At 42.0% G+C, this 20,468-nt stretch overlaps 1 protein-coding gene across 1 annotated transcript in view; it reads left to right on the top strand.

Annotated features, from left to right (window-relative positions):
• Window positions 1-20,468, top strand: part of Col6a5 (collagen type VI alpha 5 chain) — a 124,593-nt gene that overhangs the window by 56,633 nt on the left and 47,492 nt on the right. Inside the window, exons 7-24 of the mRNA XM_063248977.1 lie at window positions 621-1,196; window positions 2,228-2,800; window positions 4,373-4,713; window positions 4,806-4,887; window positions 5,166-5,308; window positions 5,868-5,960; window positions 7,634-7,687; window positions 10,068-10,139; window positions 10,480-10,506; window positions 10,615-10,659; window positions 10,743-10,796; window positions 12,618-12,680; window positions 13,328-13,393; window positions 13,807-13,860; window positions 16,120-16,155; window positions 16,643-16,705; window positions 17,880-17,942; window positions 19,140-19,202. Coding sequence (XP_063105047.1) covers window positions 621-1,196; window positions 2,228-2,800; window positions 4,373-4,713; window positions 4,806-4,887; window positions 5,166-5,308; window positions 5,868-5,960; window positions 7,634-7,687; window positions 10,068-10,139; window positions 10,480-10,506; window positions 10,615-10,659; window positions 10,743-10,796; window positions 12,618-12,680; window positions 13,328-13,393; window positions 13,807-13,860; window positions 16,120-16,155; window positions 16,643-16,705; window positions 17,880-17,942; window positions 19,140-19,202 — 2,468 coding nt within the window. The remainder of the gene's footprint in view (window positions 1-620; window positions 1,197-2,227; window positions 2,801-4,372; window positions 4,714-4,805; window positions 4,888-5,165; window positions 5,309-5,867; window positions 5,961-7,633; window positions 7,688-10,067; window positions 10,140-10,479; window positions 10,507-10,614; window positions 10,660-10,742; window positions 10,797-12,617; window positions 12,681-13,327; window positions 13,394-13,806; window positions 13,861-16,119; window positions 16,156-16,642; window positions 16,706-17,879; window positions 17,943-19,139; window positions 19,203-20,468) is intronic.

The raw sequence follows: 20,468 nt of genomic DNA on the forward strand, positions 1-20,468 counted from the left end.
GAGTAGTTGCTTGGCTTGTAATGTGGTGCAAGGTTTGGGATTAGGGAGGAGCAGATGGGGGTTCTGTTCTCCCCCAACTTGAGGCCACTCCTTTACTGAGTTCTAATTCAGGAGGTCAATGGAAGGAGCACAGCTAAGTGTGGAGAGATGGATGCACAGAGGAAAGTTTGCCTATGAAGGCTCAGAAGACAGCTGCAGCCTAAGGGAGCTGAATGAAAACCTCAACTTAAACAATGAACTCCTAAAGTCTTTAAAAGTTCAGGTAGCCAAATAGCAGTATGTTTTACCCTCTTGTTGGCACTGAACTGGCTTCTGACCTTGCCTTGAAGTTGAAAGCCCGCTGAGCAAAAGGCCTTAGCTGTCCTGGTGAGATGCAGTAGAAGAGAGTGGTATGGTATAAGGATCATAGATCATGATCATGGCATTATGCAGATGAGGACATCAGTGTTCTCGAAGTCATGATCCGGACATGCTGCCCTTCTCCGAGCCTCCTCAAAGAACTTAAGTGATCATCAGGCATGTGGCAGGTTCATGGCAAAAGTCAGATTGCTTCCTTGTCAGTGATCCATGCAGAATGCCCTGCATAGTATTTGTGATCTCCTCTTTTTTCCTTTTTTCAGATTGTAAAAGGATTGAGCAGTTAGACATTGTATTTGTGCTGGATCACTCTGGCAGCATTGATAGGGGGCAGCAAGAGAGCATGATCAACCTGACTGTCCACTTGGTGAAGAAAGCAGACGTTGGCAGGAACCGAGTTCAGTTTGGAGCTCTGAAATACTCAGACGATCCTGAGATTCTTTTCTACCTTAACACATACTCCACCCGCCCAGAAATCACTGAGAATCTGAGACGTCGCCGGGATACTGGAGGGAATACATACACTGCCAAGGCTCTCAGACACTCCAGCATCCTGTTCAGGGAGGAGCACGGCAGCCGCATCAAGCAAAACGTGAAGCAGATACTGATCATCATCACCGATGGGGTATCCCATGACCATAACGAGCTCAGCAGTACAGCCCTGAAATTAAGAGAAGAAGGCATCACCATCTTGGCAGTGGGTGTAGGGCAAGCCAACCAAGAGGAACTGGAGATAATGGCAGGGGATAAAAACAATACTATCCATGTGGACAATTTTGACAAACTGAAAGATATTTACTTGCCTCTACAAGAAAGAATGTGTATCACTGCAACAGCAGGTAAGGTTTTTTTTTTTTTTAGTTTCTATGGAGTGTAGCAATAAAAGTTTAAATAAAATCATAAATCTTGACTTCCTGTTACCGGGTGTCATGAGCTGAATCTTTCTGTAGTCAGAAAACCAGTTTTCTCATCTAAAAGATATTGATTAATTGGGCAAGATCTCAAAGATCTTTTACTGTCACCTTAGACATTGAAGAGATGACACAAGAATGTTTCATGCACAGTCCTTGCTCTGGATGCCATTCTGTTGCCTTTTTCTGGCCACAGGAAGCTTTTTTTTAGGGTCATCTTGACTTATTTAACCACTCCCCATGCTGCTCCGATTGCCTCATGGTCTCAATGCAGCCATGGGACATCAGTTTTAGGCCAGACTCAAATGAAGAGTTTCATGGTTGAAATAGGTAGACTTTTGTCTTTAAAATACAATGTCATATTAAATAGTGAAGAGGATCTAGAGGTCAGAAACCAGCTCCACTCCATAGTAATTTTGTATTCTTACGCAAGTTACCTAACCTCTGATTTTTATTTCTATAGCTAGAAAATTAGTTTAATTCCCCATAAGGTGAATCTATGCATTAACAACATTATTGCATTCTAAAAGAATTTTAGTAATCATACATATGCAACAGGAAGTATTAATAGTAATAGGAGTACTAATAGTTTTATGGTAGTATCATAATTTGATTTGGGTGAATGTTCTGATATGAGTAAAAAGAGACTTCTAGTCTGTGTAGTTAATTATCTGTAATGATATAGTCCATCTATTCAAGCTTTCTACTTCTTTTTGAGTAGCTTGAAGTGTTGTTTCTAGTAAGTCATGCAGATAATTAAAATTTGAAAATCCTCTGTTATCATTCTCCTTCTTGCTATTTTTCCTTCTCTTTGAGGGCCAAGGAATTCTCTTTTCTGTTAATTTATCGCAATTTGCTACTACTATAAAACAACTTAAGAATTTAGTAAAGCAATTTAAATTTTAAAATATTTAGGCTGATTCACAAGAAAAGTAACTTACTCTTTATTCTTGTTGCAGCCTGTGACCTTCCGGAAGCTGATGTGATTTTCCTTTGTGATGGCTCTGACGTGGTAACTGATTCAGAGTTTGTTGCCATGATGACTTTCTTGTCAGATTTAATTGATAGTTTTCAAATGCAGCCTCAAATGCAAATTGGGATGGCTCAGTATGGGAGCCGCTACCAGGAAATTATAGAGTTGAAAAATTCTCTGAATAAGACCCAGTGGAAGTCAAAAGTTGAAACCGTTGCCAAGACCAAAGGGTTTCCACAAATCCACATAGCCCTCAAACATGTGCTCCATATGTTTGATCCGTCCATTGGTGGGAGAAAAAATGCTGGCGTTCCTCAGATTTTGGTGGTTACTGTATCCAGGAATCCTGCTGGTAACGTGATAGATGCAGTAAAAGCCCTAAAAGCCCATGGAATTTGCATCCTGGTTTTGGGCATTGGTAATGTTAATAAAGAACAGCTTCTGCCAATATCTGGAAATTCTGAAAAACTAATCACCTTGTCAGACTTTAATAGATTAAGGGATGTGGATGTGAAAAAAAGAATGGTTCGTGACATCTGCCAGAGCTGTGGGAAAACCAGTAAGTGCTCTTTGCTTTGTTTTGTTCACGTGCAACTTCCCATTTGTCTCAGGATGTCTTAGGGACCAGCTCCTGCAGAATGTGTAGTGAGAAGCATGTCCAGTGAGAAGAGACATCTCTTCTGCTTCCAATAACTTTGGGGTCAGCCAACCTCCCTCAAAGACAATGAGAGAGTGCAGGGGCTGGAAGGGCCTGGACTGTGTCCCCTGGTCACTCTTGTCTCCTCAATGTAATCCAGTGTGTTTATGTTCCATTTAGCACCTGCATCTCAGTGTTCTGTTTGTATTCTCTCCATTTCTGGAAGTCTTAGGACAATACACTGCATGCAGGAGGAAGGAAAGAAAATGAACATTTCCTGATTGAAAGTGTTACTCTTTTAACTTCTAAAAACCATCTTGTAAGGGACTTGTGTGTGGGTTCATGTGTATGTTTGTGTGCAGTGTTTTTTCCTTTAGTGATGATATACATACCGTCACAATATAGTAAAGGTTCTTAGATATTTTTGAATCCAGAGAGCATAAGTATAAATGGTTCTCAAGGCCAGGTGCTTCTGTGGGTGAATCAAGTGGACTGGGTCTGAGGACCTTGAACTGGAGAACAGCTCATGGTAAGGTTGCAATTTAGATCCATTTAATATTAAGTAGCCGTGGGGGACTCAGGTTCTGTCATTGTGGGTCTGGGATTTGGGAGGAAAACTTGTCAGGAAGTAGTCCACATTTCATGAAATTTGCATAACACAGTAATCTCCAGAGTGCTTCCAACTCTAAAGTTGTTCTAATGGAAGCTGCTCTGTCACAAAATATATCCATCTTGCAAATGCTCCCAATCTTTTATGTCCCATTTGGCTGCCCGAGGGGAGGCAAGTGACAGAGGAGAACAGAGCCCTGGGCCTGAGGGCAAAAAGCCAGAGTTCTAATTCTGGAACAGCAGCAGCACAGCCTCCATGAATAATAGCTGTTCTCTCCTCTGACAAATAAACAGCTAGACAGGATCAAAGGTAACCAAGTGGCATTGCACATTCAGTGTGCTTCTTCTGCTTAGAGCTGACAGCTTCCTAACTTTATCATCAGCATTAACAAACTTGGGGTTTTACATTTTGAAAATGTAGATTTCAGGCTTCTTTTGGAGAGCACTGGACCCTGTTTCCCACCTGACTGCTCTCCGCTGGAGCTGAGCTACAGATCCCAGTGAGCTTGGGTTCTCATGCTTGGCTCATCTACATTATCCACTCAGCCTTCACGCCCATTTGCATTTGTGACCTCTGAAGATTATATGACCCGCAGAACAGTTCAAATCTCTCATATGATTATATGAATCAGAATATGTCATCATTAAAAGAAGAAAAAATGTGCACATACACAGTCGCTAAGAATTGGTCTGCATTTCAAATAGCTACTGGAACTTGTAATATTTGAAAAGGGCCAGTAGCTTCCTTTTTGAACCCTTTTGGGTATTAGAGACACTCTACTTTCCACTCTGGGGGATAACAGCTCTCCTTTTCCCAGCCCTTCCTGCCGGCCCTCCAGCTTGCTGTATCCTCATTAATCTGGCCTTGTTTCCCTTGGTTTCCAGGTTGCTTTGTGGATGTAGTGGTTGGGTTTGACATTTCCACTCACCTTCAGGGGCAGCCTTTGTTCCACGGCCACCCCCACTTGGAATCGTACCTCCCCGGCATCTTACAGGATATCACTTCCATTAAGGGAGTGAGCTGTGGAGCAGGTGCAGAGTCACAGGTGAGCCTGGCCTTTAAGGTGGACAGTGATGGTGATTTCCCTGCCAAGTTCCAAATCTACCAGAAAGCAGTGTTTGACAGCCTGCTGCAAGTCACCGTTAGTGGCCCAACCCATCTGAATGCACAGTTCTTACAGTCACTGTGGGATACATTTGAGAACAGAACTGCATCCAAGGGACAGGTATCCTTGTCACTCCTTACTCTTTGATTTGTTCCTCCTTCCCCAGTTACGTCTCTAGTCTTTGCATCATCCTATTTTTTGCTTTCCTCAAGGTGATGCTGATCTTTTCAGATGGTCTCCAGGGCGAAAGTATCACCATGCTTGAAAATCAATCAGACAAGCTGAGAGAAGCAGGTATTGTGCTGAATATGTAAACAGAAAAATATGGAATATGCTGAACAAGGGCTCTAGATCTCGGGATCCTTTAAATCACCTGCAGTGGATGCTGCTGGGGACATGCCTAGGGCCCCTTGTTTGGTCTCCATAGATGTCTTTGAGTATGCTGGAAGTCCTGATTTCACTTACGTTTGTTTTTCTTTATTTCTGATTATCCAAATAATGTTCATCAAGTGGAGCCTCTTTTTCTTGGCCAAACCCTTGAGTTATAGACACCTATTATTTTTGTTAAATAGGTCTTGATGCTCTGCTGGTGGTAGCGCTCAACCCAGCTGCTCATGATCAGTTTTCCAGCTTTGAATTTGGAAAAGGCTTTGATTATAGGACTCACTTGACCCTTGGAATGAGAGAATTAGGCAGCATGCTATCAAAGTTCCTGGTGAGTTTAAATCCAGTTGTTCCAAATGCCGTGAGGACTAAATTGGACTGTTGGTATCTCCAAACACTGCCTTCGAATGTGCCACTGAATTAAGTGCATGGTCATAGCATATAAAAATTATGAAAGACCAGAATATAATACTTTGTTTTGCATATCTCTAATTCTTTGTCATCTCACTAAATGAATGCATAAGGAACTAAAAACAAGCCAGTCCCTAGTATAATTAGACAGTCCTTAGTTTAATTAGTTAACAATGTATACTACAGAAATTCCTATTTTAAGATACTGTTAACTAGGACCAAGACATTGCAGGCAAACTTGGTGTGTTGGTCATTTATGTGCTTGGTATCCTGTCTATAAATAAAGGTAATTTCTTTTGGAATGGGGATCTGCTACTTTCTCTGCTGTATTAAGTCAAAATGCACCTCTTCTTTCTTGTAGCTTCTTATCCAAAAACAAAAGGTGGGCTTGTAGGTGGTGGATTAGGATTTGTATGAATATGACTCTCATGTAATAAAATTTCTGACAGTTTTTGCTCACTCAGTTTTGCTTTTTTTAGGGAAATATTGCAGAGAGGACTTGTTGCTGTGCATTTTGCAAATGCCCGGGGATTCTGGGACCTCATGGAACCCAAGGATTGCAAGGTCCCAAGGTGCTGTTATGTTGTAATACTGCTTTCCCTAGAGTGCCTTGCTCTGGGATGGGTGATACTGAGACTGAGTGGTTGAATTTGCAATTTCACTCCATACTAATGTAACTGCTCTGGGCATTTCACATGACGTTTATGATGTAGGAGGCAGTTCAGAAGGTCTCACTTTTGATACTATCAAAAATAATCCTTTTTTCTCTCATGTATTCTTCTTGGGTTTTGCAATTTACACTTTTATATCTGCTGTAGGCAGTTGAGAAGGTGTTAGGAATAATGGAAAGAGTTATGCTTCATCAGCAATGAAATGAGATTGAACTGCAGAAAATCATGGTACTACAAGACCTTTAAAGCAACAAATTTTAAAAGATCAATTACATAACAACAGAATCAATAAATATAACATAGAATGTTCAATAAAATATTCTCTTTCAATGCAAAAGAATTCACTATAGCTATACACACAAACATGTATATGTTCTACCAACACAATAATGACTGAAAAATATCGAAACACAGAGTACCTATGGATTCCATTTATGAATAGCTTGAATATAGACAAAACTAAGCTCTAGTGAGTACTTTAGTTGTGAAGTCCTTCAAGGAGGTAAGGAAATGAGTGCTGTCCTGTGGATGGGGTGGCGGCTGTAAGAATGGAGTTGAATGTGACTGTGGAGGGTGCTGTGTCTAGGTAATGTTCTAATTCTTGACCTGGGTGATGAGTGCACAGATTTTACATATGATAATTATAAAATTACTGAATAAAATTTACTTTATAATAATATGTAATTTTATACTATTTTCATTTGTATACTTTTCAAGTGGGTTTTCAGGGCCGGGAATTTAGCTTAGCAGTTGCTTGGCAAGCGTGAGGGTATAAGTTTGAGCTCTATTATCAAAAAAAAAATATTCAAATGGATTTTCCCTATCCCAATAAAAAAGACTTTCTTTTCAAAAAGATAGACTATAATACTTGCTCATGATTTTGGTATTATCATCCTTATGGAAGGATAATTTACGCTGGACTTTTTCCTGTGTTGTGGTATTTTGTTTAGTAAAATCTCCTGTAGCTTCAACAGTGAATTGTGTGCTGGGATGTGACCTCCCTGGTTTTCTGTGTAGACAGTTGGGATCTGTGTTGGAGGATGGGCAGACCACCCTCAAAAACACAAGTAAAAATTTGCCAGAAAGCAGCTAAACTATGTGTGCAGAGAGAGAAATGATGGTAATTTAAATATGCATTATCTTGTTGTTGGTGCTTGTTCTTCCTTGGGCTCTCAGAAAAGGCAGAGGAAAGTAAAACAATCTCTCTGCAATTGTGAATGACTTTCCTGCTAAAAGAGTTATGGTGGTCATAGCTGTCCTCCCTGAAAACCCTCTGGGCACGGCAACGGCCCTTGGGGTTCTCACCTGCAAGGCAGGCTCCTAGGGTCAGCCTTCTTCTGGAATCTAAAGGGTCACCTTCTGCGGGGTGGGGGGGGGGGAGGTCTTCAGAGAAGAGATGAGTGAAAAAACAAAAGCCAGCTTCTAATGATGTCAGACTCTTTCCAAAGTAACAGTCATAGCTCCAAAAACCCAACATGGTGAAGGGAGGAAGCTGTGTAGAAGGTCTCAGGCCTCTGTGAATTTGAATTGACAGCAGGACCGCTAACACACGCTTTGTTTATCTTTCCTTCCAGGGTTCTCCAGGTCACAGAGGCAGCAGAGGACACAGGGGAGAAGACGGAGACCCTGTAAGTTTTATGACTCCCCCCCTCCCACTCCCACTTTCTGATTTTCTTTCTTGGGAAAAGCTTTATGTTCACACAAAAGTGACAGATGGGGTTCTGTTTATAGGTTTATTTTTATAGCGTTTCAGGGGAATGCATTGCTTTTGTTTTCCTGTTTTCTTGTCTGAATTATGAGGCCCTTGATAAATTTAAATTGAGAGGACACAGGTTCACATACATGGCCTGGCATGTGGTGTCAGGGGAGGGGAAGCTGGGCATCCTCCTCTCTACCCCAAGCAGCATACAGCAGGTTACCTGCCAGGAAGCTAACTTTAGACTGAAATGCAGTACTTAGTAGAAGACCATAGGCCAAGCTGGAGCATCCAACACTCCAATGGACAAGGCACCCTTTGGACATGGCTCCATGACCACAAGTTACACGCAGAGGGTTGCAGATCTCAGTCCTTGATCCTAAAACCAGAACTCTCCCTCAGTTCACAACAAATTGTGAGTGGAATCTGGAGGAATGGAGCCACGTATTTGGCTCCATTTTGTTTAGGGTAATTTCAAGAAGCTTCCTGACTAGACCTTTATCCTGTGGAATCAAGGCCAGCTCCTCATCTGGACAGCAAGTTTATCAAATATCAAAGCCAGACTCGAATTAGCCTGCCATGGTTTGACCTACTTATGAGACCTTGAACAAGAGACTTAACTTCTCGACCTTAGTTTCCTCATATGTAAATGCTTACAGATTCCTCTAGGACCCTAAAGCTGACCTAGTTTGCAAAACTCACTTGGACCCTCAAAGGAGAATCAAGCTGGTATGGGAATGCTTTGGGTACTGGGAACAGAGCTACCCATCTGCCTGGCTGAGGGCCCACAGCTGGCCCGAAGTCCAGGCAATCAGAAGTTGTAAGTTTATGTATGCATAACAACCTGGGACCTTGGGCAAAGCTTATTCGTGCTACAAACTGTGAGCATCTGTTGTGCACCCAGACCTGAGGCAGCACAAGCTTAGGTCATGATGGTGACAGAGACAGCTATGGTCTCTGTCCTAAAGGAGCGTGCATTTCTTCTTCAGAGATTCATTTTACACTTGCACTTTGCTTGTATTTAAGTATTTCCTGGGAGAAGCAAGGTTGCTGGGAGTCACACACATCACTGACCCTGAGGACATCACTATGGCTGATCTGATTTTGGGGTTTCTTTTTTTTTAAATTTTTATTATTATTTAAAGAAAGACAAAACAAAATAGAAAACAGGCAGAAATAGTATATACTTTCAAAGAAAGGAAATAAACAGTAATAAATCACTAGTTGATGTATACATATTGTCCCCCAACAAATAGTTGTTCAAGATACAAAAGTGGAACATATAAATGGGAATTTAACCAGGGAGATTGCAAACAGTCCTGTTCAACTATCCAACAAAAACTAAGTACTATGAGTATCAATCCTATACACTCAGACATGTATGCATTTATCCATATCTTCGTTTAGGTTGGGACCTAACTAAACTTATTAGATTAAAATCCTTCTGAACAAAGATTAATAATATTGCTGGATTTCACATCATAACACTCCGAAATCAGCACTGGGTACTGCAGTGCCTCTTTCTTTCCTTGAGTATTTGTTCATTTCATCATGTGTCATAAGATCAATTCTAATAAACTGTTTATAGGTTTTACGCAAGCATGAGTCTTAATATGTATTTCTATCCTTTCTATATTAGAGCGCGAAACAGAAAAAAGCAGGATAGAACTAAACATACTCCTATAGACACATAAAACTAAAAAGACATATAAAATTGCTGTATAAGGAGTTCTACCGTGGTCACTGTGCTGTTTCTTGTTATCATCAACAGAATTGGCTATATCATCAGATAAATGATTTTGGGATTTCTAATCTGGTGTCCCTCCCCATCAGGACTGGCACTGCTGCCTTTGTGCCCTTGTTCCATCAGCTCTCTCTGCTCAACTCCAGGACCCTGGCACAGCCTTGGTTCTGTAGGCCAGCAACTTCAACTTTTCCAACCCATCATCAGTTCCTTGAGCAACTGACATCTTGTCAGGACCAACACAGGGATTCCTGTGATACTTAGAAATGTAGTTAGAATGACTTTCGAATCTTTGGCTGCACTGTCTGATAAGGGTGTGAAGTACCTGAGTCCATCTTGCAATGACTTATGACCTCAGGTCTGTAAGGAATCCCTGGAGTCTGGTCAGGAAAATGTACAATGTAGAGGGAGAGAAAGATTTAAATGAACAAGCTCAGAAAAGGATTTGCTTGGCCTAAAGCCTGGCATTCTTGTTTGTCGTTCAATATTCAAAAAGCTGCCAGACAAACTTCTGGCAGCTTCTGACAAAAGGTTCACTTTGAATATGTGTCTGGATCTTTTGTTTTAGGGAAGAAGAGGAGAAATTGGACCCGGAGGAGACATAGGGATTGTAGGATGTCCAGGAGAGCAGGGTCAGAAGGTAAGGAAGGCCATATTGGAAATGTTACTTCCATTTCCCTGCAACATTCTCCCCCATCTCCTCCAATCTTTCCCTTCCTTGTTTTCCTCTTGTTTAACCCTTCCCTTTCTCCAGGTACATCTGTTAGCTCTGTTGTCTGCATATTAATTCTGCTTCTTAATAATCTTGAGTCTTGAGCATTAATTAAATCCCATCTGTAACTCCTTTGCGGCTGGATAGCCAGAAACAACTAAAGAGACACCCAGTCCATTTCTTTAGGGAGGCAGCTTCTTCCTCCTGCAGCCTGCAGATCAATGCTCTGTTCTTGATACATTAATGACAGGCATTTCATCTTTTGCAGGGAGCCAAAGGAGCTTCCGGATATAAGGTATTATGGTTTCTTCTCCGTCAGTTTTGATTTTATACTGGGATTAGTCTCTTCATAAGTGTACAGCAGAGACCTTTCTTTACCTGATGGCTGTCTGTCACCTATCAGGGAGAACCAGGTGACAGTGGTGTGGATGGAATCGATGGGGAAGAGGTAAGCCATTTTGCTTCAAGTTATAAACCCATTGTGAGGTTGACTGTATTTTTTTACATGGGAATTTTCTTATCTTCTTTTAGGGATTACATGGATTTCCAGGGAAAAAAGGAGAAAAAGGTGATCCAGGATCTCAGGTAACCCTGAAGGGGAAGTTGATGACAGAGACTGTCTTCATTGTGTGGAAGTAGTTCCTGGGGATAAACTGACAGTTGACTGAATCACATGGTGAAGACCTATTACCAATACCACATTCCTATATAGGGTAAATTGGTAATTATATAATTTTCAAGAATTTCCAGCTAGAAAAGTTCAAACCATGCAAGGTCCTTCCATGATCATGTTTTTCAGAAGTCTGTAGATGAATGCTTTAATCTCTGTGTAGTCTTTATAGTATCAGAAAAATAATTAAAAGCAACAGAAAGTAATTTTGGTGGTCTTAGTGCAGCAAGTCATGGTAACTTCTAAATTTTAAATTCATCTCAATATGCATGGACATATGCCTTCTTGATTCCAGGAAGCTCTACTTTTACATCCTGGTTGACTTATTTATCAAATATTCTTCTGGATCTGTCATGTGCTAGACACTGAGTTATGTGCTAAAGGGTCAGAGATGGACCACAGGGTCCTTGTTCTCAAGGGGCCCATAGTGTAGTTAGATAGGCAGACTCATCAATAAATAGTATGATTAGAAGACCACATGAGGGTTCAGAGAGGGGCAGCTCCCCAGAGAGGGGCAGGGGACGAAAGTGTCCAGGAGGTCTTCTTGGAGCACATGATCCTTGAACTGGAGATGAACAGCAATTAGCAGAGCAAAGATGTAGACGGAGAGCATTCCAGACAGAGGGAACCTGTGAGCAGATACGAGGTGCTGGGAGTTGTTCCACTGGAAGGATTACAGGAGTACAAGGAGCGGAAGGTTCAAGAGGTGGCAGAAAGAGGTCAGAGCAGCATGAGGAGCCATGGGGAGGAGTCAGCTTTTACCCATCAGGTCATGGGGACTTTGGACAGATTTAGTATTGAAATTTGATTTTAGAAAGACTACCTGGCAGTAGTATGGAGACTTTGGAAATGACCCGGATGCAAGGAGGGATGAGAGGTGTAGTGATCAAGGCAAGGAAGGATGAAGCCTTCCAGTGGAGAGACAGCAGGACGCCTGGGCATGAGATCTAACTGGGGCCCTGCTGGGGCGAGGGGAACAATGGGCATCTGGGGTACCACAGAGGCACTTGCTCTCTCAGTCATGCAAAGTGAGTGTCTCCCTGCGTTTTCCACCCTAGAAGGCTCTCCAGGCTTATACAGCCCTGGCTGTGGGCCAGAAGACCTTCACATCAAGCTAATGAGACCAGCAGGAAATGGAGAGTCAGTCAAATTGCCCGCTAATGCCTTGGTTTGGGTGGGTTGAGTTGGGAACAGTTGAATTGAGGTAACCATGGAACATCCCTGTAGAAGTTTCTGTTATAAATTCAGTTATGGATATCAGAAATTGTTAGACTGGTGAGGATGTTCTGTACAGTAGGCACTAGCCACATGGATTATTTAAATTTATATTAAAAAATTCTAGTCTTCTGTTGCATAAGCTACATTTTAAGTGCTCAGTGGCCACATTATGTTACAGTAGCTCCCTTAGTAGACAATGCAGAGGTAGAGCTTTTTAATCTCTGCAGGAAATCCCGGTGGTCTGCCCTACATGAGACCAGAGACATTTTCCAGCTTTTTACCCTCACATCCCATCTCCTGACCATAGACTTAAAATTGAACTTGGAAAGTCTAAAGGAACATGGCTTAGTTAAAAGAATGTGGAGCATTTTATCTGGTTATTTTTTGCCCTACACAAATGTGCACATGCACACACACACACACACACACACACACACACACAGAGCACTTGACATTTAACATCATTATAAAAGCCTCTTGAAGTAACGTTAACTCAGAATCTCCTTTTATTTTTTCAGGGCAACCCAGGCTCCAGAGGCCCCCCTGGGGAAGAAGGAGAAAACGGCTTCCCAGGGGACCCGGTAAGTTACTGTCAGTCACTGTTGCTAGCTCCTTTCCTTTCATGCCTTTGGCTAACCTATAGGCAAGTGTTTGCCTTGGGAGTGGGGTGGTAGGCATTAACTGAGGCATTATGAGAAAAAGTTTCTATCTGTGTTTGATCTGGCAAGGTCAACTATTTTAAAGATTGAAGACTGGGTTTGGGAGTTTCATTTTATGACTTAAGGCATGTTGTTGAGACTTTCAAGTTTCTTTGGGGGAAATTTTCCATAATTTGTTGGTTGAATTTCTAATCTTTAAAACCTAGAGTTTCCCTATTTGTTGACCCAATTATAGGAAATTTTTATTGTACTGGTGAGGGAATAGCCTAATAATGTTTGGATGGTGGATCATTGAAGCTGCTTTTCTAGGGAAAGTTACTGTGTAGTGAGCACTTATAAATCCTCATTTATCACCAAATCGCCTTCAAACTTAAGGAAATGTTGCTTTGATTTTTTCAAAAATCTTGAGTTTCAAGTTGAAGAACTTTCTCCCACTTTTCATCCCAGAACTTAATTACCTTGGTTCTTGAACACTGTATCATTTTGTAAAAGAAGCTACTCCTAGACTCTAAAATACTTCTATTTTAGGAGCTATTTCTGGATTCTAAAATACTTTACAAATCTTTTAGGGTGATCCAGGACAAAACAGTAACATCAAAGGACAAAAGGGCTCCAAAGGAGAACAAGGAAGACAGGTAATCATATCTACTTTACCTCAATGGGTTGATTATTTCCATTTTTGAGCTAAGTAAATTTAGTGAAATATATAAGCCAATCCTCTGTAATTGAACAAGCACCTATGTTTAAAAAAGACCTAATGTCTTAAAATAAATAACGTCCGCAGCAAGCTACACTTGTATGGGAAAAATTGTTTTTGAAGTAATATTGTTTGGGAAACAGTACATGTTACAATATCTTGTTTTCTTTGAACCCTGTATCATTTTGCAAAAGAAGCTATTTCTGGAATCTAAAATACTTCTATTTTAGGAGCTATTTCTGCCCAGCTTTGTTCTACTGTTTTAATAGCATTTTTGTTTGATATTGAAGCTTTTCTAATTTACCCAGAATCTTTTACCTTACAATCTTGGGGGAACTTTTGTGTTTCTAGGGTAGAACTGGACAGAAAGGGGAACAAGGCAGCCCTAGCTCCAGAGGAAGAAGGGTAAGTACCCCTATGGCTATTTGTTTGCCCTCTCTATCTCTTGAAGACAGTGCAGAAGCATTCAGATTATTTATTGTTGAACCAGGGCTGTTCCATTTGCAGCATTTCAAAGTCTTGTCATGGTTGACATTTTGGACCAGAGTACTTTTTTGTGTCTTATAAGATGGTTAATTGCATTCCTGATCTCTACCCACTGGACTCAGTAGCATTACACATCCTCTCTGCCCATTTGTGATGTCCAAAAATGTACAAATATTGCCAGACATCAGTGAGGGTGGAAGTGGGGGAAAACTCACCCCTGGCTGGAAACCACTGTGATAGTCTCCTTTCCCCTGTCCACCTTCCAAAAGCTTGTGAATGTTCTTGGAAGACAATCAATGCGTGTAGCATAAATACCCTTCTGTAGTAGCTTAGTATCTGTGAGCTACGTAAGAATATCGTTGGGGGCTGGGGATTTAGCTCAGCGGCATAAGCGCCTGCCTTGCAAGCAGGCAGTCATGAGTTCGATCCCCGGTACCAGTAAAAATGAAAAAGACACACACACAAAAAAAGAATATCGTGAACTGGGTAAACTCCCTGTTGGCTTTCTTCTTACACATTGCCAGTGGGAAAGAGGAATCTGACATAAATTCTTCCTGAATGGATCAAAACACTGGAAACCTCAGAACCCTAGGATAACTTAGTAGCATCCTTTGTGATATTAATTCTATCACAGCAAAAACAAGGACATTGAATTCTTCATATTTTTAAGGAATAATCAGGAAATCACATTTTCCTTTGTGGACTCTTGAAGCTAGAGTTATTTGTGGTGTTAGAAAATGGCCTACCATGTGCTCAGGGAGGAACAACAACAAAGAAAGAATAATGTGTAAAGACCTAGATTTAGCCCTTTTTTCCAAGAGGGAACTGAAGATTTGTGGCTCTCTTTTCTATGAAAATTTGCAATCTTCTCACCAAACGTGGGTCACAGCTAGCTGTCTTCTTGCTGGGATAGGTAGCAAAGATATTGCCCTGATCCTTCTTGCCTTTAGGTATCTTGAATTCCAAGTTTTCTGTAGGAAAAGCATCTGTAGACAAATGAGGATGGCTCCCCAGTGCTTCTGCTAACATTTCTTGGGACTTTGCCCTCTGCTTCACTTGTGGGAGTTAAAATGCTCAACAGAGGAAGCCATTGGACAGCAAGATGAAATGAAGATTATAAATTTTAAAGAGAAATGTGTCTTGTTGGTTTAAGAGAAAATACTTGTAGTTTGAAATAGCTTTAAAGCAGATTACTATATTAATTGGGAACCTCAGTGGAGAAAGTGACTATCTTGTGGGGCTGTACTTTGGTCAGTTTGTTCATTCTAAGAAATTTCAGGGGATGGACAGCTGAAAGAGAGCAGCAATCCTGAAAATAATTATATTGCAACAAATGGAAGAATATATTGTTTTAAGTATTTCTTTTGTGCCCAAAGTAATCACAGTCATTTATCGCAGCACACAGTGAGTCGGTGTGTCACAGAATGTGTCACAGCTTTCTCAAAGTGAGGCGAGTAAGTGGTATTATCCTATTTTAGGGAAAAAGAAGTGAGGATCTGGGGCCTGAAGGATCATCCTGATTGGCTGCCCTGTAAAATAACGGGGGTGAAGAGATGACTCCGAGGAGAGACCATGAGCTGCAATAGGAACTGGCTTTTGGAAGGGTATAGGCAGGTCAGGGCTTGCAGGATCAGCCTGGCTCTTCTCTGATGGACCCAGTGGTAGCACCAGATCCCTGCACAGTGGAGCAGACCTCCAGCCATTTCCCTCCTGTAGCATTCCACAGGGTCAAGCTCTGTGAGCCCATGTGTAGCAATGTATCTAGAAATTTCACTTTCCCCAAGACACAAGCAGGAGTACAGGGTAGGGAGAGATGGACATGCTGCTGTTATCCTCCTGGGGTGAGCCTCTGCTTAGCAGGGAGTGCTTCCCCAGTTTTCTATGGAACACAAATTCTTCAGGATAATTTGAATCTTCAAACAGCTTCCTGGGAAATTGTTAGAGGTTGTCAAACTGGAGTTCAGTCTGTAATGACTTTTAGATTGGTTTGCGATCTATCTCCAAATGTTAGCTTGAAATTAAGTGCCCCATATGAAAACTTGTCTGTGGAAAATGCCTGAGGAGGACCCTTTCTGTGTAGGCTGCTCATTACTTGTGTCAATCAGGGATGAAAGAGGCTGGCTTCCCTGGGGAAGCCCTCCCTGTAGAAGCACTGATGCACTGCCCTTTGTCTTCCAGGGAATGGAAGGCCCCAGAGGGCTCCAGGGGGCTTTGGTAAGTGATCTTTACTTTCTGTCCTCTGTGGCACAGAGGACCAAGAATATTTTTCCTGTGAGGGTGGTGTTGGGAACCTTTGACAAAGATATTATAGGAAGTGTCCATCACCGAGTGTGACCCCACTGATTGGAGGGGAATAAAGTCACCATCAGTTCAGCTTGCAGAAATGGGATGGGGAAATCTCATCTAAGGCAGATCTCCTTCACAGACTCACTATTGAAGAATCTGTGCCTTGCATTTGACTTTCCTCAGTGTGAGGAATCAGTGTGCAAGAGAGTGAAGTTTTTATGAGAGTAAGAAAAATCTTTGTATCTGTTCCTTGGATTTATATTTAGATAGTCTGGAAGAGTAAAATCCTAGACCAATTAGGGATTGAGCCATGAGCCTGGCAAAGCACTACGTAGGTCCTCTGGAAGTACTAGAAAGAGAAGAGCTTTGTGGAAACTATGGTGAAAACCTTAACACTAAAACTCTTATTCCTCAGGGGGAGCCAGGAGATCCTGGACCTCAAGGTGCACAGGGAGCTGAAGGATTACAAGGCCCACAGGTATGTTGAATTATTCCCTAAATACTGGAAATAATGTGAAATTATTCTGATGGGAAGGCAAATAGCCTTGAATAAAAATCAGGAATGGAAAGGCTCTTAATCTGCACCTCTTCCTAGCATATTTTACATTTCTCATAATGGGGTGGGGTATGATTTTGTTCCATCAAACCATGTCAACACTTACAGCTCACTAATATGCCTTTCTAGAGGAAAGGTGTGCTCTTCTGATCACCTGGTATTGTATCTGAATGTCAGGAACACTGAATGATTCATATCATCATATTATATCAGTAATTAATATTAGCACCAGCAAACTGGTTTTCTATAACTGAGGTCCTGTACATAGACTCCCACAAGGAAAGTCAGTCAAGAGCCAGAAACTATTATTTAGTGTACCTAATGCTAAAATCACAGGGAACATCGTCTTTGTAATGCTATTTATAGAGATTTATAGGTCATTTGCATTTTTTTCATGGTCTTATCATCAATGATAAGGGACCAGAAGTTAGAGCAACTCTCCTGCTCTCTTCCATGCCAGAGCAAAGATGTGGTCACCCCCAGACAATGGTTTTATTGCACATAGATATTTAGTAACTATACAGAGCCCACACTATATGAAGCTCCCTTGAAGCCTGGACTTGCCCGAAGGGGTCTGTGTAGATGCACCTATTCTAAGACTTCCTGGAAACTCATTTTTCTTCTAGAATGTTCCAGATTATTAGTACTACACTGGAATTTGAGATTCTCTTGAATGGTTCTGAGGTCCTGAATAAAGCCATAAAGTCCCATGCTTTGTCAATTGAGTAATGATAGAAACAACCCAGGTCTGTTCACAGGCTTTGGTGGGCAGAAGTGAAGTAACAGTTACCTCAGACACTCCAGGCTCCTTTGGGTACATGGGCCTTGAATCAAAGCTTCTTTGGTCCATTTTTACTTCTTTTTGTAGGGGAAGGATAAGGGTCTTGTGCCCAGACATGGGATGCCTTAGTAAGGTCTGTACCCTGGGTGTGCTCCGCCCTCAGTTACTCAGCTAACGCAGGTGAACTTCAGGGTTGGAAAACTGTGCAGGGCTGGATCATGGCATTTCCTCTGGGCGTGGGGGGCTCAGAAGCACTAACCAAGAAAGGAAGTCCTTTGACATCATTGCCTTTTATTCTTTTCATTACCACTTAAGGGGCTGAATGGAAATCCTGGCAGGAAAGGAGAGCAAGGCAGCCAGGGGCAGAAAGGACCTCAGGTGAGTGACAGAGTGACATTAGGTTCAATGATTCTCAACCGTTACTTTCTCCTTACTGCAAAACACATTCAACTACAGTTTATTTGAGGTTATTGACACAGAAAGAATTCTTTTCTGCATTACTATGGGTCAGATCTTTAGCTTAGTCCACTGTCCCTTACCTAGCTGAAATTCTCCCTTTTCTCCACCACTGGGATTTTACTCTAAAGGCACAAACTCACTTCATCAGCTTAAAGAATGTTTAGAAGAAAACATGTGTGTTGAATCACAACCACTTGGGACATCACTCTCTTTGTAACTTGTAAAAATTATGTGTGCCTTGCACCCGTATCTATCTCTCTTGGTCACAGACACATGAGACTGACTGCCCACAGACCCGTTGCTACCCAACCCTTTTTGATTCCTAAGTCTATCTTTTGAGTTCATCATCTGAATCTGTTTCCTGAGTGAGTAGTGGGGGTTGGGATGGCGAGGGATTTGTGTGAAACATGTTCTGAATCTATTCAGTGCTTTGCTCACTTCAGAGGGCAGAGGATGCCTGGGTTTGCTCAGGGATCCTCCTCACGAGTGCATGCAGGACTCTTTCACCCATTTTTACATTGAGAGACTACACTGTAACCTGCATAGCCACACGGATGTGTCGGTGGTGCCATGTGCAAGCTGGCAGCAGCAGAATGCTTGGTTCTAATAGAATCAGCGCACTGTAGCAAGTTCCCCACATTCGGTAACAGCGGCAGGACGGCCCCATGTGGATGAGCGAGGGTCCGACAGGTGCAAGCCCGTGGTCTTTTAGCTAGAGCTTGAGCTGGAGTCACCAGACTCAGCCAGGGAACTCACTCCTCCGAGTGGCTGTAGCTCTTTCCTTAGGAGGCAGCAAGAGGCTATTGGGAAAGAGATGAAGAAAAGTGAAATATTTCCAGTGGATTTTCTAAGAATTGCTGTGGCACTTTCACTAATTAATTAGTTAATTAATGGTACTGGGTATGGAACTCAGGACTTTCACACAGAGCTACATCCCCAACCCTTTTTTAATATTTGGGTTTGAAACAGGATCTCACTAGGTTGCTAAGTTTCTCAGGCTGACCTTGAACTTGCAATCCTTTTGCCTCAGCCTCCAAGAGTGACGGCATCATAAATGTGGCCACCACACTGGCTGGCAGGATTAATTTTTTCATCAATCCCTTTTTTGTTTTTCAGGGTTCTTATGGGATAATGGGACCTAAAGGAAGCATCGGAAGACCTGGACCTTTGGGGAGAAAGGTAAATGTTGTTTTAAAATACTGAGATTGTAAGTACCTGTGTCTTCTCCTGATTTCATGCTAATTCCTCATATGAATGAATCCAAGCACCATCGACACACCATGAGCAGCATTCTTTCTTTCACTGAATAAATAATTTCTGCTTACCTTTCCAGAGAGTAAGTTACCCCCGTTTTCCTAGGAGCAGTGGTGATCTCACTCATCATGCAATTATGCTGACACATCTTTACCATTGCTCGATTACTAAATTCATAGATGTGCTTGGTAGCTGAATTGCGTAGGGCAGGAAATGAAGGAGCTCCAACTTGTCTTGTGTGCGCAGCTATCTGTCCAACTCAGCCCACCATGTCTGAGGTGGCTCTGTTGGATATTGTCAGGGAGCAAACTGTTGGTCCCATCAGAGTCTGACTGCCCTCTTAAACTCCTTTAAGGCCCAGATTTTGAGATCCTGGGGTCTGGACAGTTACAGGGGTCTTGCTGTGAGAGGCCTCTGCTTGGTTCAATTCTGTGCTGCCAAATCTTGAAACTCATAATCTCTGGGAAGAGGGTCTAAGTTTTCCTTTTACACTGAGCCCTCCAACCTACGTAGACGGGTTTTCTTTCCACCTTGGCCCTTGGGAAAGTCTTCAAACCATAAGCTAGTAGTAAGATCAATACGTTCTGGCAAGCTAATCTAGATGGCATGGTGACTATAGTTCATATGTTATTACACACTTTAAATTTTGCTAAGAGAGCAGGTCATAAACTTTCTTCCCATAAAGTGCACACACTAAAGAATGTTAAATTGAAGCAATAGGTATGTTAACTAACTTGGTAATTATGTCACAAGATGTGTATGTATCATATTGCATAATTTAACAAGTTCATTTGGGGGCTGTAAGTCATCTGTCTTTCTGCCGAGTGGGTCTAAATCACTGGTAATACTGTCCAGTGCTGTACATGCATGACTGTCCAAATAGGTGACTTGAGATAGTCTTAACTGGTGGAACAGGCCACCTGGTGGTATAAACCAGTGGAAACGTGTAAAACACACACAATTTTAGTCAGTTATATATCCATAAAGCTGAAGGGGTGGAGGTATAGCTTCCAGGCCCATTGCTGTCTGTACTGCTTAATTCTGTTTCTCAGCTTGTCCCCCCGACCCCTGGCCCCCAAGCTTGCCTCGCCTCTGCCATTGTCTCCCTCCACCTGGAGCAATTCACCTTCCCCTGGCTCACACAACAGCACTCTTTGGGCCTCAACTTCCCTGTTCCTTTCCTCTGTCACT

Source organism: Cavia porcellus, unplaced genomic scaffold, assembly GCF_034190915.1.
Source record: "Cavia porcellus strain 051 isolate PalLab524CR breed Dunkin Hartley unplaced genomic scaffold, mCavPor4.1 scaffold_5, whole genome shotgun sequence".
Classification (NCBI taxonomy): domain Eukaryota; kingdom Metazoa; phylum Chordata; class Mammalia; order Rodentia; family Caviidae; genus Cavia; species Cavia porcellus.